The sequence below is a fragment of the Gnatocerus cornutus genome, chromosome 6 (genome assembly GCF_029298725.1).
Source record: "Gnatocerus cornutus isolate USDA-ARS CGAHR chromosome 6, icGnaCorn1.1, whole genome shotgun sequence".
In the NCBI taxonomy this organism is placed as follows: domain Eukaryota; kingdom Metazoa; phylum Arthropoda; class Insecta; order Coleoptera; family Tenebrionidae; genus Gnatocerus; species Gnatocerus cornutus.
In genome coordinates this window covers 7,522,453-7,537,719 of record NC_142238.1, presented here as the reverse complement: position 1 = coordinate 7,537,719, position 15,267 = coordinate 7,522,453, and the positions used below count along the sequence as shown (strand labels likewise).

The 15,267-nt window shown below is 36.0% G+C and overlaps 3 protein-coding genes across 4 annotated transcripts in view; 2 read left to right on the top strand and 1 right to left on the bottom strand.

Annotated features, from left to right (window-relative positions):
- The first annotated feature begins 302 nt into the window (after window positions 1-302).
- Window positions 303-826, top strand: LOC148172559 (uncharacterized). The gene is made up of 2 exons (XM_088039779.1): window positions 303-455; window positions 503-826. Exons 1-2 carry the CDS (start codon window positions 366-368, stop codon window positions 824-826), a joined length of 414 nt encoding a protein of 137 aa, XP_087895905.1. The 5' UTR covers window positions 303-365.
- A 423-nt stretch (window positions 827-1,249) lies between these two features.
- Window positions 1,250-2,334, top strand: Prosalpha2 (proteasome alpha2 subunit). Its single transcript, XM_088038768.1, has 4 exons — window positions 1,250-1,354; window positions 1,478-1,554; window positions 1,610-2,021; window positions 2,071-2,334. The coding sequence occupies exons 1-4, from the start codon at window positions 1,314-1,316 to the stop codon at window positions 2,243-2,245; spliced, it is 705 nt and encodes a 234-aa protein (XP_087894894.1). The 5' UTR covers window positions 1,250-1,313; the 3' UTR covers window positions 2,246-2,334.
- Window positions 2,335-7,762: 5,428 nt separating this feature from the next.
- Window positions 7,763-15,267, bottom strand: part of LOC148172557 (protein couch potato-like) — a 106,155-nt gene continuing 98,650 nt past the window's right edge. Inside the window, exons 2-9 of one of the 2 annotated variants that reach the window (XM_088038523.1) lie at window positions 14,066-14,143; window positions 13,897-13,950; window positions 12,881-12,943; window positions 11,328-11,469; window positions 9,914-10,062; window positions 9,385-9,596; window positions 8,042-8,222; window positions 7,764-7,851 (exon numbers count right to left, since the gene is read on the bottom strand). In XM_088038523.1, coding sequence (XP_087894649.1) covers window positions 7,819-7,851; window positions 8,042-8,222; window positions 9,385-9,596; window positions 9,914-10,062; window positions 11,328-11,469; window positions 12,881-12,943; window positions 13,897-13,950; window positions 14,066-14,143 — 912 coding nt within the window. In that variant the 3' untranslated portion in view covers window positions 7,764-7,818. Of the gene's footprint in view, window positions 7,852-8,041; window positions 8,223-9,384; window positions 9,597-9,913; window positions 10,063-11,327; window positions 11,470-12,880; window positions 12,944-13,896; window positions 13,951-14,065; window positions 14,144-15,267 lie in introns of both variants that reach the window. The other variant, XM_088038524.1, reaches the window with a different exon arrangement.

The window sequence follows — 15,267 nt, the reverse complement described above, 5'->3', positions numbered from 1 at the left end:
CAAATTCTCAATTTAAACAGTTAAAAAGGCAGAAATTATGAACTGAGAAATGAATGAGTACTCCACACTTGAGATTTCTCTTATCTAAAAAAATGAAACATTACATGCGTTTTTATTGTTTTATTTTTATTTTATTTTATTATTTAATCAACATAACTTTGATGACTAATGCAGTGAACAATACAATTGGCAAGTCATGTTGTTCAATCCCTTTATTTTGTCATGTGGTCCAACCTTATCTGGACAAAATGCGTCACTTGAACAATAAAATTTCACGTGATTATTGATTGGACAATAAAGATATAGCACCAATTATCCCTTCCCTTAGGACAACATGACTATATAAATACAGACTTTTCGTGTACATGGCAGTATCCAAAGAACAACAATGGCAGAAGAACAACACCAATCTTGTGAAATGGCGACCAAACCCTGTTCCTTTAAACAACATCATGGTTCGTACTTATTTTTTTTATTTTGTATATAAACCAACGACTTTCAGAGGCTGGGTGTTCCTCAGGAGCCAAGATGTCTTTGTGTAGTCATGAAGGCAAAAATTGTTCCAATGGTGGACATCACAATCATGGAACTAGAGGACCGCATTGCCGTCATGGTTTTCAACACCTTGGCCACCATGGACATTGCCAAAGTGGTTTCGGTGGTCCTCAACAAAATGTCCGCCATGGACATTGCCAAAGTGGTTTCGGTGGTCTTCAACACCATGGCCATCATAATAGTCATCGTGGACACCAAACCGCTCATAGAGCTTCTTGTCACTAATTTTAATTCATTTGTGTTAAATTGGTTTGGAAATAAACAGTCTTGACAAGGAATGTCCCATATTTAATTTATTTTACTCTTATTATTTTTATGATCCACCCAAAAATATGTTTTTAAATGATGTTGTGTTGACGACAAATTTGAACAAAAGGTTTCGGGCAATTTCCTCATCGTGACAAACACAAGCCATCTAAAGAATCTAAAATCGTTTAAGGGATTCCTTGAATTGCTAGATATCAAAAAAAATCAGTGAGGCAGAAAAAATTAAATAATAAAACAATAAATCGAAAAAAAAATCAAAATATTCTGAAATCCTGCGAATGTGAATAAAAAATTTAAACAAATTTACATATTATTAGCGCTCTAAATTTAGTGGCGGCATCTAGAACAGCACCTTTAAACCTGTCTGTCTACAGATTCCTGTAAACTACTAATAAAAAACTTTTTTAGAGGGCGCTCGCTCAAAATGATTTGCCGAATTTTTTGACAGCCATTGCAGCCAACACAAACAGTATTTTGTTTTGCAAGTAATCATGGCATCTGAGCGGTATAGTTTTTCTTTAACCACTTTCAGGTAATTACAATTCATTTTTAACTTATCTAGCACTAAACGTACTGTTACGAAACTCCTTTATATAATCCCAGTCATTTAACCTCCGAAAATCCGGTTATTTCTTTAATATAACCTAACTTTCAGCCCCTCTGGAAAACTTGTGCAGATAGAATATGCCTTGGCTGCCGTGGCTGCAGGGGCCCCGTCTGTTGGTATTAAAGGTAAACACATCTATTTTCTTTAATTTTATGTATTTCACTGCTGTGTCTTTTTCAGCATCTAATGGGGTTGTTATTGCTACTGAAAACAAACACAAGTCTATCTTGTATGACGAGCACAGTGTGCATAAAGTCGAAATGATTACTCAGCATATTGGTATGATTTATTCAGGGATGGGGCCTGATTATCGTCTTTTGGTGAAACAAGCGCGGAAAATGGCACAGAAATATTTTCTCACTTATCGTGAGCCTATCCCAACTGTACAACTTGTACAAAGAGTAGCTGCTGTCATGCAAGAATACACACAATCAGGAGGTGTGCGACCTTTTGGTGTGTCACTGCTGATTTGTGGTTGGGACAATGGCAGACCTTATTTATTCCAGTGTGATCCTTCAGGAGCATACTTTGCTTGGAAGGCAACAGCTATGGGCAAGAACTACATAAATGGAAAAACATTTCTTGAAAAGAGGTAACAAGTTGAATGTAATTTTTCAATTAATTATTATGTTGTTATTTAGATACAGTGAAGATCTAGAGTTGGATGATGCAGTTCATACTGCGATTCTAACATTGAAGGAAAGTTTTGAAGGCCAGATGACTGCAGATAACATTGAAGTTGGTATTTGTGATGAAAATGGATTTAGAAGATTGGAGCCTTCTCATGTGAAAGACTATCTTGCAAATATCCCTTAGTTTTGTATTTTAAAGTAAACACAGATTTTTTAATATCTCTAGGGGCATATGCGCTCCTGCTTTTCATTAAATAAAGTAATTAAAAAACGTTTTAATTTTCTATCCCGGCTTTCAGAATTTTCTAGAATAAATTTACAATATCACTGAGTTTCATTTGAGGTTTTGCAAAAATTGAACTTGCGTTGTTTGTTGGAGTGAGTGGTTTGTCGTTTCTTTTTTATATTTTCTTCCTTTTTAAATCAAGAATACGATGATGTTGAAATAATTAGGGGTTTGTAACATGTGTTCAACATTTCAACTTTTATAGAAGACGGTCGTTTGGGATGTGGGTACTGGAGAATGCTGTTTGGAGAAAACTTTTTGCAAGGTAGATGGTACGCAATATTCATTCACACATTTTTAAGGGTTTTTAATTCGAAGAAACTTTTTCAGTTTGTTAATGTTAACAAAAGGAGTTTAATATACACATTGGTTATTATTAGTAATAATCGGACTTCAACGGATGTTGAAACAATTAGTTTAAACCGGTTTAAACTTTTTTAGTTCTAACAAATGTTTGTCTAGAATCCGCAAGTGACTATTAGGTATGATATGGGGAGTTTACAGGAAAAGTGGACCCCAAGTCCATAATTTGATAATTTTGCGTCAACTAATAAATGTCTCAAACAAACGTGTTTGAACCAAAAATGTTACCTGGCCTGTAGACAAGAAAACTCGAAATATGTTTTACAGAGTAAAAGCCAAAAAACACCAATAAATTATAAGTGTGCATTTCTAATTTTCCTTAAATGGACTTTAAATAAAAATTCGTGTTTTTTTTTGCTTGGGTATTTCGTGTTACGTACTCATGTAATCCCTCAATTAATTGGTTGAAAGGTAGACTAGTTAAGCGACAAATACTTGTATACAAGAGCAGTTGTGAGTCTCCGGATTGTCAAATAAAACGTTCGTCTATGGGATTGGTGCAACGTTTGCGGCCTTGTCCTGGTCTTCGAGAATAAAACCGGACTGATTTCTTCATGTTTGCAGGCGACTAATGGCAAAATAATTGATGTTTTCCTATCAGGTTTGCAACATAACACAGAATATCATCTAGCAAAGCTGATACCCTATTGCTTCTTAAAACGATAAATTTCTTGGGTGGTTTATATTTTTACTTAAATACACTCTCTATTTCGCAAAATTAATGACAAAAAGCCACTATACAACACAAAACTTAGGCAGTTTTGTTAGCTTCCAAACACTCTTCAATTGTTTTTTTGATCAAAATAAGGGTTTGCTTCAATTTGCTTTCAAACAGCAATTGTTTAATAGGAAATATCGAGGAAAATCCAAATTCTCCTTCGGCAGCAACTAAACTACTAAAAAAATCTATAATATTGTAAATTGAAAAAAAAACAGTGCTGTGTTAATTTTATTTTACCCATAAGTTTATTTGATTTGTTTCAGAAATTATCCTAACTGTGGAATTTTTACTCGAAATCTAGAAACATACATTTACCAGCAATTTAAAAAGTTCTACATTTTATCTATTTCAATTTTTATCTCATTTTTATTTTATTAATTCTCCTATTTCAATTTCATCGTACATTTCGAGTGCTGTAATTTTTACTACGCGAATTACTTTTTCAGTTGATTTATATCCTTCTTTTCGTCGTTTTTTAATGATCTTTGCATGCGCCAATTGGTCGGGTTCACAATAAAAATTCATGTTTGTGTGTCAAAAAACATGCAAATTTAGGGATTTTTGATGGATTTTAAGTATTTTCGGTTGTTACTTTCAGAAAACAGTTATATTTTGAGTTTGAGGATTCTACCTCGTTTTAAGGGCGTCAATGTGGTACCATTCCTCTTTGCTTTAATATTGTTTTTTCCGTTTTTGCATTCGCCAAGTTACTTGGTCCAGAAATAAAACGCCATTTGAATGAAGGTGCTTAAAAATGTTTGTAAGTTTTTTATAGTGGTCTTGAGATAATTATGCTTGTTTTTAGATGATTTTCGACGGTTTTTTCGGGTGCTCATTTTAGCATTGTGATTTTAAAGATTTTACGTCTGTTTTTTTGGGTTGTTTACTTTCGGAAAATAGCTAAATTTTTAGGATTCTGACTTGTTTTTAACGGTCCAGAAGTAACATTTTATATTGTACTATTAAAACAAAACATAAACAATATAACAAAAATTTCATTTCATTAAATATTTAAGTATGTTAATTAATTCCTTGAATGTAAATTTTGTTCAAAACTAAGATGAGCAGGCAACTAAGTATGGTAAATATAATGTGAAACCAAGTTTTTAGTTTTACGAGTAGTTATTAGATAATTACCTGTATGTATTTTCCACAAGAATTTTCCAATTTTTTTTGCACCATGTCTTTGGGCAAAATGTTTTATAGGTAACAAATTCATTTAAACGTAAAATTATTGCACAGAAATCGTAAATATTGGCATTAAACTTTTACTCTTCAATTCATCTTAGCTCGAAAAACTCAAGATTTTTTGGTTACCTGTGGCAATGTCCGATGCGTTTAGTAGAGTTAGAAGGAAATGAGGTGGATATATGAAATAAGTAAAATTTTTTATAATACATATTTATTTCCCATCTTTTGGACCCTATACAATTTATAGCTAAGTACGTTGTCAGGTAATACAATCTTTGTATGGAATGCTTCATCTGAAAAAGAGGGGCAAGATGGTGGGGTGGGTTATACAAATATCTGACTAGTATCAACAACAACTGACCTGAAAAGTCAGTACCCATTATGTTGCTCGGTTGTACTTATAATTCTAGACCAACAATTTCAACACATGTTTACATTAAACTAAGTTTACGACGCCTACTTGATTCAATATTACAATAAAGATATGCATTCCCCGGTCGATTGACAGGACTACTAAGGCTAGGTACGGGGACTGTGGCGTCCCCACCGATTGCTTGCTGGGTACAAATTACATGCTACACAGCAGCAGCTGCTTTTACAGACTTAAAAACTACACCGATGGTTGTCGCTCTTATATGTAGTATAGATCAGCTGTTAAAAGAATCGATTTTTTTCTTATATAATATTATTTTGTAAATTCATTTGTTAAATATTATCAAATCTTCTTTATTACCTTATTAATTGCTAAAAATTTAAGATGTCACTTGACAAGGGGCACAGATCATGATATGTTTAAGAAGTGGTGTTTATTAACCTATGACCTAAAGCAGAGAAGGCGATTGTGGCTAGTTTATATTACCGTTGATAAGTTTATCACAAAATTCCGTTCCGTCTAATCGTCGTCTGTTTCTTCGATCCGGAAGGACCAGTCGACGGTTTCGTGGAACCGACTAAACTCCACAATTTCAAGAACATATAATTTAAAACACAGAACTCTGCAGTTAAAAAACACAGTTACAAGACGACATTTAAAGGTCGGATTGCATATAACAGGTATTATAATTTTATCAATTAATTAAGCTGATATGTTTTCTATAGTCCCAAAGATAGCTGGCTGCCCAGCCTGATCACCCTGATCCGCACCCACCCTACCGACGCTCATTGAGCTGCGACATGTCTTTCGACATGCATTGGACGGAAACAATACGCAGAACGACCTCTAAGCTTCTCGCAACCAACAATCACATTGTAAATATCCAGAGTTGCGAGGAACAAAGAAGACGCTTCTATCTGCATTTCGCGTCCAAGATGGCGGATCATCTTTCACGCGTCTCTGTTTAGATTTAATTGACTCTCTTACTCCACGGATGAACTTTTAGAGATGATGCCGCATCTTGGACGCAGCTTAAGTGCCGGGATTTACCCGGCCTAAATACACTTATAATGATAGTAATAGATATATCACATAAACGTCACACAAAAAGCACTACGACACTATATGAATATAATCTAGATAATAGAGAATTACCAATGTTTTCAACATTATACATTTCGACTGTTATCTCAGTGATTAGTAAGGTTGTAGAAAACTATAAAATTATATAAAAATAATACATTACAACACTAGTAAAACAATATCTTATATAACCTACTTGTCTTAAATAAATTATATATTATCTTAAGGGCCATCTAAACTAAACTTTGGTTATCCGACAATAATGTACCCATATTAGCACATCACAATAGGGAACTTACAACATTTAGTAATTGTTCTAATTGATTCACTTAGGTTAGAATTTCGTATAATTGACTGGGTCGCCTTGATTGTGCTGACTTTCGGCTGGTTAGAATGTGCTCAGTGCAGACTTTCGACGATTTATGTGCCCGACGGTAATATAGGTACATCATGTTCAATTCAAGGTACAATCAAAAACCAACGCTAAACTTAAAATCTATATAATACATATCGTAATTAAAACTATAAAATTTACTATTCCTGTATAACTGCATGCATTCTTTGATTGCAAGATAACAAATGCATCATATTCTATTATCTCTATAATTTAAGCAAAAGCTCATCTATAATATAAAGTTGTTAAAGTAATTCTGAAAACAACAGAGCTCTCTACGACTCTCTGGTAAATACCATTAAGTATTAAAATTGGGCAAATTGTATCGAATCAAAGATTACACCAGTCGGCAAGTACCAAAAATATTCCTTTTCTGTAAAGATGTTGGGTGACTTTTATAGACGGAAGAACACAAAATGCACCAGTAGGCACAATTTCGTCTAACCATACGTAAAGATATGTCAATTTTTTACTTGTTAAATGTATCAGATCCTTACTTATATTAAATCACATGCTCACTTATCAGTTATTGTAGAAGTGACCAAAAATATTTTTCTTTTAACAGTAGATTCATAGATTATGAGAAGTACCAAGGTACAAGGCATTTTGGCAAATAATTCAAACGCCATAATTAATCAGTTAAAGAAGAATGGTAATGTGCCTAGAATATTTTAAGTGGAGCAGTTTGGTTGCTTTGTAGTCTATAAAAATGACGCACTATGTTTACCGGGAAAGTGCTGCCGACCAATGTTATCAATATAGGACATAATTTTCTAAATAACTCACTGTCATGACTGGTGTAGAAAGCCATTTTACTGATATGTTTACATAAATTGTTTTTGTCAGCGTTACACACCAAACATGTCAAGTGCGCTTGTTTCGTCATTGGTTTATTGCTATAATAAAAGAAAAAATCATATAAAAAAAAAATTACCATAAGACTATATTATATCAATACCACTATGTAATTATCTAAAGAAAGCTCGACAAAACAATACTGTCAGTGCACGTGTGGTACCCCAATTAGGATCACTCCCACGACGCACTCTAATAATTTAATAATAAATCTAAAACTTAACTTTTAGGGCACCTTTGGTTTAGCTTATCTTCATATTTTTTATCATTCTCAATGAAATGAAGTTATTAAGCAATCTGATCAAACGACTTGATGCAGTTTACCTGTACTTATCACGTAAATACTGTCCTGCAAATCTAACAGTACAACTACAACAGTTAACAGAGATAGTTAAGCTTTGCTTTTAACAGCGATTTTTTGGCCAAGACCACTCTAGCAGTGTCCAGCCACGACCATCGCTCTCTGTCAAGTACTCAGCGGCATGTACGAATTAAGATTGTCCATTTTCTTCTCCTTTTGTTCCCTGCGAACATATGCAAAGTTAATGATAAAGTCGATGGGGCAACATCGAACGCAGGAAGAAACAGCACAAAAAATAAATTTTTTGAAAAAAGAGTGCTGGTTCCACCTGGCGCAATGTTAGTAAAGTGCCAATGAAGTCTAACGATATTTGACCCGAAACGATAATCTAAGGCAAAGGCAAGTCAACCGACCTCTGCAGCCATTTTGCTTTTGGCGTATTCGATACGTATGGGGCCGCGATCGGAGGACAGTAGGAAGGAACCTTGCAGTGCTGCCATGACCTGTGCGGCGCAACGCACATCCTGGTATTCCATGAAGGCCACCGGGGATCCACCCTTGTTGTGCATGCGCAGGCGACAGAAGCCAGGGAAGCTGTGCAACAAGAACACCACAAGTGCTGCTCAGTGTCGGGGCACTACTGCTAACTACAGGATGTGCGAGGGTAGTACACATTCAGAGTGTGCGTTAGATAGAGCAGACCCTCACCACGTTAGTAAATAAAGAAAACCAACAGAACATTTATTACACATGCGGCACCAAAATGGGGGAGGTGGAGACGAAGGTGCTCGCGTCGCGGATTGTCTTACATTACTATCTCAATACTACTGCTGAGAAGACTCATGAACAATGACGGGGGCACGGCTACAGTGCAAGATATAGTGAAAAAGAACAACATCCATATGCTAAAACTCGTCACCGTGAGAGCAGTGCACGGAAATTAGACGCCACAGGCGAAAAAAATTTTCTCTCAACTTTATTTTTGACAAATTTTGGAAGTTTATTCCTATCCATAGTCGACATCAAACTTAAATTAGAAGTGTAAAAGCAGTACCAGTACCAAAGATTTAGTACTTTTACCCCTATTTTCACTTGTTTGCTGGAAACAGTTACCATAAAGCAAATACTTTCTACAATTTTTTATTTTATTTGTTGTTGTCTCATAAATCAATTTTTACCATTCAATATTATTAGTAAGTAAGCCATCTTACAACAGAAAAACTTGGTTGAAGTTTCTCATCTACTTATCTATCTCAATAAGACTACCAGATGAGCATAATGTGCCTGAAATTACAAGAACCTATAAATTTTCGCAAAGTGTTAGCTTTCATGAAACTGAATAAAAGAAGCCCGAATAAGTAGCTCCGTCTTTGAGGAAAATAAAGTTCCCCGACGAGTGCTAACAACTAGATAGATTTAACTTGTCACCAAAGTTTGCGAACTTATTTTTTTCGCCTGTTCGTTCCTCGATCTAATTTCCCTGCACTTGAGGTATTGGCGCTAAATCTATACTTACAAAGTGCAGTTTTACGTTTACTGTATTACTGCGCCAACAGCTCCTCCGTTACGGATTTGTGGAATTCGAATAAGAGAGTCCACTAACAAAAAATTCAAATTTGTTACAATTACTTTATGTCCATTACACTCACTATAACTTGCACTATGTTAACATGGTTGCTCTTTTTCTCTGATTGCATGTTTATCTTGTAATTAAATCTATGTTTTAGTATTGTTAGCAATTTTGGTGTCAACAAACCTGGCAAAGATTTCCTTTAATTCGTGTTCGGACACAAATTGGCCCAAATTTGCGACGAAGAGTGTAGAGCAAGGCGGATTGCTTACTCCCAAACCAGGTTGCGAGGACGATGACCCCACGGGAGAAGCCAAGGCAGGACTTGGTAGAAAATGTGGCAAAGATGCTGCATGTACTGAAGTTAGAGCAGTAGGATGCGGCAAAGACATTGGAGGCTGTAACAACAAAATTTTATTGCAACAATTGTAGTTCTCCAAGACGAAGACCAAATTCCAGACTGTCAGATTCACATCACAGTCACGCAAAACAAGTACACAATACTAAAAAGTCAGATTCACAAAAAGCAGTTAGGTATTAATAAGCGTTACTAGAAAAATCCCACACAATCAAAAAAAGTTAATTTGCTGTTATATTGAATCTGCTTTTAATTAAAAAGTAGAATTGAACTAACGTGGTGATGGACTGGGGCGCCAGCTTGTTGCAGCTGAGAGTCCAGAGTTTTGTCTGTAGATAGTCAAAGATAGGAACGTACGGGGACCTGTGGGTGCAGTGCGGGATGAACGAGTGTTGCGTGTTGCAAGGCGGCTCCCGGTAATTCTGCAGCTGCTGAATAAGCCAACGGATGATGCCACAATTCTGGACCACCCGGGAAGAAGGGGGTTCCCAGATCTGAAAAATACACTAGTAAGAAAACAGAAGTGGTTAATCAAAAAACAAAAAAATATTAAAAGGCGGACGTCACAGGAGCCGATCTGTTGGTACAATTACCCAACATTTAGCTCGGTGAGAAATTCGCCATTATTGTTAGTTTCAAATTGTTTTAGTACACGCGATTTAGCTAAACAACACTACTTCTTGCGAAATGTGCTGTGATTATGAGTCAAGCTAAAGGAACTGAAATTAGCTCGTTCTACTGGAGCGATGCAGTCGAGTGTACTAAAACTGGTTCAATGATAATTCCTTTAGGATGGTGTTTTACAAGCCGGCTAGGTCGGTAGTTAACTAATTTATTACTTTGGAGAGATTAGCTAAATTATTATTCTACACTTATTTGAATTTAGTACGTTTCGGAGCTAAGTTTCACGCTAACACTTTCAAGCCAAATTATAACGTAATGGTCACTTTAGGTCAAAGATTTAACACCAAGAGTTATAATTTAGCAATCAATAATTTAATTTTATGCAAATATTGTTACTTAAATAAAAATAGGAGTAAATCATTTATTTTATTAAATCAATATGAAAACACACATCAACAAATAAGAGGAAACTAAATAATAAAAGTTATTACATCATTGTTTCCCAATGATCAACGGCAAAGTAAACAAAATAACAATATTTAATTAGGCTTATTTATTTTTAATGAAAGCAGAATGGAAACTTCTTCACTTTCATTCGGTATCAACACGGAATCTGAATAAATTTCATATTGAGATTCTCCGAAACGTATAAAGTTCATTGAAATGATAGGATCGAGTGGTTTGTACAATGTTCCTCTCTTGTACTTCTCAAGTTTTTTTTTATCTACAAAACCAATAAATACGAGTTGTATCCCAAACATAGACATATCTGCCGTTCCTTTGGGAACAAAACCGCCTTCTTGTCGTACGACAAGACTTTCGCATTATTATCATCTATTGACGGCTTAGCGAATGTCGTTTTGGCATTACCGGCAAACACGCGTTTCCACTAGGCCGAGCTATTTACATATCGTTGTCGAGGCATCCTTGGTAGAGCCCAGTATTGTGCAAATTGTGTAAAATCAAAGATTAAACATGGTTACATTGCCTGATAAATATTTACAAGCATCGCGGAGCATTGTTTATTAGTCACATCTCGTATTTATTTAGTAGACTACAAGGAGTGAAGCCACGTGGAGGGAAGGTGAGGAAGGGTGTGCGGTCGGGTAGCGCCGTCCCACGTCTCCGGGGGCGGCGGTGTACTTACGTCCGGTGAGGGGGTGCATCAAAGTTGGGTGCGTGTTGGCGGCGTTAGCAGCTTGCTGTTTGGGCTTGCTAACCTTCGTGTTACTTTTAGCAAACTCCAGTCGGATCGTCTGAGGCATGTCGGGGTCAAACCTTACGCCCTGCTGCAAAATTGCCCACAAAATGTGTGACCGTGATGTCAATATGCCGTTAATTGCTAAGGGAATGTTGAGAGCGCATCCCGGAAATATTCTCCCGGATGCGCCCTCTAACATAATGTGTGATCGACATAACAGTAAGTGCTTTGCTCTAAATGTATTACTAACATCGTCCGCTACTTTAAAAACGTTTTGCAAAATTAAGACCTGCATTATTCACGTAATAAGAGGACTAGACTAGTTGTGAATACTTTAAAAGCTTTCCGTTGAAACGATTCATCAGAACTAGAAAAACAACATCGGGTACGCGGAAAGGATTGCTCGATTTAAGAATATCATTAATTTCCACTAACAAAATTGAGAAGCAGCATGATACTCGCAAAATGATTTGAAAAATATGCCGTTTATTGAAACGAATTTGGTCTCTGTTTTCCCCGGAAACGTCAAAGCTTAAATTTAGCCCCATTGTACATCCAAGCTCCATATCACTGTCACATTTGTTATTCTCATAATGCACATATGACCGTATTTTCAGAGCGCTGAATATGCATACTGTTATTTCCCACTAAGAGATGAACTCTGCGACAATTTTTATTATTACCACGGGCCTGGAAAAGCTTATCAAAATTTAATTTGCATTTGAAATTATCTTGTAATCAATCACTAAGTAATAGACAAGTTGCATTCGGTGTTTAACATTGGGTGTAACAAAACTGATGAACCTGATACACTTACAAAACAGTTTACAGAGTAATTATGGCCACTTTGCATAGTCATCATTAATGAACACTGATCAAAATATGCTCCTAGTGGCTAATATTATCTCAGGTTGGTTCGATTTCAACTCAAAGACATTTCAAGTCCAATTAATCAAAATGAAAGACTTTTTAGTAAAATTGATTGAGTAGACCCGCGATAAAAAATTGTATACGTAGGTGTATAAAATTCATCTGAAGTCCATAATTCTCACACTGCTTTCACGAGAGTGCAATTTTTCACAATTTAGCCATCACGACTAGGTCTATATTTCTGCAAAAAATGAATCGGGGAGTCCGTAATCATTTAACCCCGATATCAAGCACGCGGCGAAACCAGCAATCAATTTTCGTTATTAGCTTGATTCCCGGCAGTACACAAAGGGAAGTAAGACTTTCTAATATAAACGAATGTAGTAAATAATTTAGGTCAGCACTTTCCGGGAAAACACATATGTGGAGGATGAAGGTCCACTCTTATAATGTTATGTCTGGGAAAAGGAAAAGAGAAAGACACAAACAGGGTCAGAGAACTAACGCCGTGGAAGCAGGTATATTCTGCTGTGGGTGACACACGGTGCTGTGCATGCGGCAAAAAGGGAATATGTTACAGGGGAACAAACTTAACTGTTAAAACACAAATACATTTAGAGGGGACCCACCTGCAAGTCTTGTTTAGCTGCCTCCGCTCCTGCCCGAGTGTTAAAAGTCACAAATCCCACAGGCTGAAAACAAGCAGCGTTATTATACATGGAATTATTAACATGGGGTGCCATCTATTTTAATTACTGCTGCTTAGAGTACATGAGGTGTTTTATAAAGACCAGTTCTGACTGCGGTTTGATTTTCCGAGACTCCAGGGTGAGGTTATCCAATTAGTTTTCACACGAAAGAACTAGCAATTATATTACACTATGCTAAACGTTCAACGAAGTGTATTAACTATGAATACGCGGAACCGGCGCCTCCACCAAAATTCCATTTGACGAAAATTTCATATTTTTATTTCTCGTTATTCGCTATTGTTGCACTCGTTTTCCTCTCAAAGTGACAACACTTTCTTGCAATACCCTAACCTAATTTGGGTAGAAGCTCCATTACGGTTATTGGAAGAGCAGTCTACACCAAGATCGTAAAAACTTTATTGTTAAGAAGTTGGTAGCAGTCGGCTTCCAAAGAGTTAATTTAAGCACACGTCGATCAAAAATCAGGTTTTACGGCTCTTTACTAAAACCGCACCACAAAAAAGAAGAAGTTTTGAACAAAGTAACAATTAAAAAAGTCTGTAGTCGTTGGTAAAGAGCCTTTTGAATTGCTCACGATTCAGCGTTGTGGTTGTTCGTTTAATTGTTGCTCTCCCTGCTAATCAATACATTCGTGCTTTTCATATAAACACGAAAGTCGTGCGAAAAAATGGATAAAATTATCAGACTTTTTTGCTCCACGTTGAGCATTTGTTGTTAAAAATTGATTTTCAAGTGGAGATCGTAAGATATCCGAATGTAGCGTCAGGAACCCTCTAAAAAATTCCACGCTCGACATAGACGTAAAAAACTGGAATAACTACCAAGAGACTGTCTTTTTCTATTCACCTTTCAATAACATTTTGTAATAAAATAAAATTAAAATTGCAACAGCAATAAAATAGATCGCTCGTCTGGTACCTTCAAATACTTACCGAAGCAGTTTTTCCATTTTTGCTTGTAACTTTTAATAGTGATCCCTCGTAACCCTAAAACAAAATACAAAGCGTTGCTAAATTAAATTTCATCATAATTAAAAATGATTCGCTTTAAATGGACTACATAAATTATCTATAACGGGAGACTAAAATGAAATAAATTTACCTCATAAGCCCTGAATAATAAATACAACTCCCGAGGCTTGGCATCCATAGGTAGTCCGCTTACGAATAATGTCCGCACCTGGAAAGAAAAAAACGGTATTAATGACGGCAGCTTGGAAAATTAATAAATGCAGTCCTGGCTGCTCTTTGTCAGGAAGTTGAAAACTCGGGATTAATTAAAACGATTATATTACGCGTAGATTTTAGGGGATTCACAGCCAACTAGAAAAGGGTAGAAAGGAAGTAAAACCGAGGGCCAATTCAGTGTCGTATTTCAAAAAACATGTGTTGGGTGAAAATCTATTGAATTTTGCTTCACTGGGCAGACATAATAAATATTTCATAAACGAAACGCCAGTTCCTTTTTTTTAGAGGCCTTCTTGCGTGTATTCCGGTTTATTGTTAAACACTTTTTGTTGCAGGAAAATTCAGTCAAAATGCACTGACCAAAAGCGTATTCATTACAAAATTCAAAAATCATGTGTGCTTCCGTATCTGAATTTTAGCCGAAACTTTTCAATTGTAGTAATTTATTATCAAACTGCAAAAATTTAAAATAAAAAATAAAAATCAAACCTTTGTACAACAAATACAAACTGAGCTAAAGAAAAGCGGGAAAACTTGTTTAATTAAAGAGAAGCTGTAGCAACTAAATTCGATTTGATTATTGTGTCCTGTTTCTAGCGTCTGTGGGTAGAAACACAATCTCACCTTTGTGTGCCATTTGTTAAATATAAGTGGTAAAGAAAGCCAGTTTCGCAGGGATTTGTGCCTGTTAAATAATTTTTATTGGTCAAGATTTTAAGTGTCCCGAATACTCCTAGGTGTTGTAAAAGTGCGAGAACCCGGCGTGAGCCTTCCGCTTGTAGGAAAGAGATTATATTGTTTGCGTTTGTGGATTAGGGAATTAGTGGAAAAACTCAAGTGGAAAACGAATGCTCCCTCAACTTGGAGTAAATTTTTAATTGCTCCAGTGGAATTTATGTTTTTAGAGAGGCCAATCAAATTCCGGATTGGTGAGCAGAAACGCGATTAGTATAAGGAAAGTTGTGCCCCAACCCCAGCCATTGTTTGAACACTTGACTTGTCTTATTTTGACAGTTAATGATGTATTAATATTCCGGCACCGTATTGTTTGGAGATGCAATTTAAATAATTAAGCGAGCTTTCTGTTGCAGTGGACGACCGTTTTATAGTCGTGCG

Coding starts and splice junctions, on each gene's coding strand:
- LOC148172559 (XM_088039779.1), top strand. CDS start 366: ATGGCAGTATCCAAAGAACAACAATGGCAGAAGAACAACACCAATCTT. Junction 456..502: donor TTCCTTTAAACAACATCATG/GTTCGTACTTAT, acceptor AACGACTTTCAG/AGGCTGGGTGTTCCTCAGGA.
- Prosalpha2 (XM_088038768.1), top strand. CDS start 1,314: ATGGCATCTGAGCGGTATAGTTTTTCTTTAACCACTTTCAG. Junction 1,555..1,609: donor CCCGTCTGTTGGTATTAAAG/GTAAACACATCT, acceptor TGTCTTTTTCAG/CATCTAATGGGGTTGTTATT. Junction 2,022..2,070: donor AAAACATTTCTTGAAAAGAG/GTAACAAGTTGA, acceptor GTTGTTATTTAG/ATACAGTGAAGATCTAGAGT.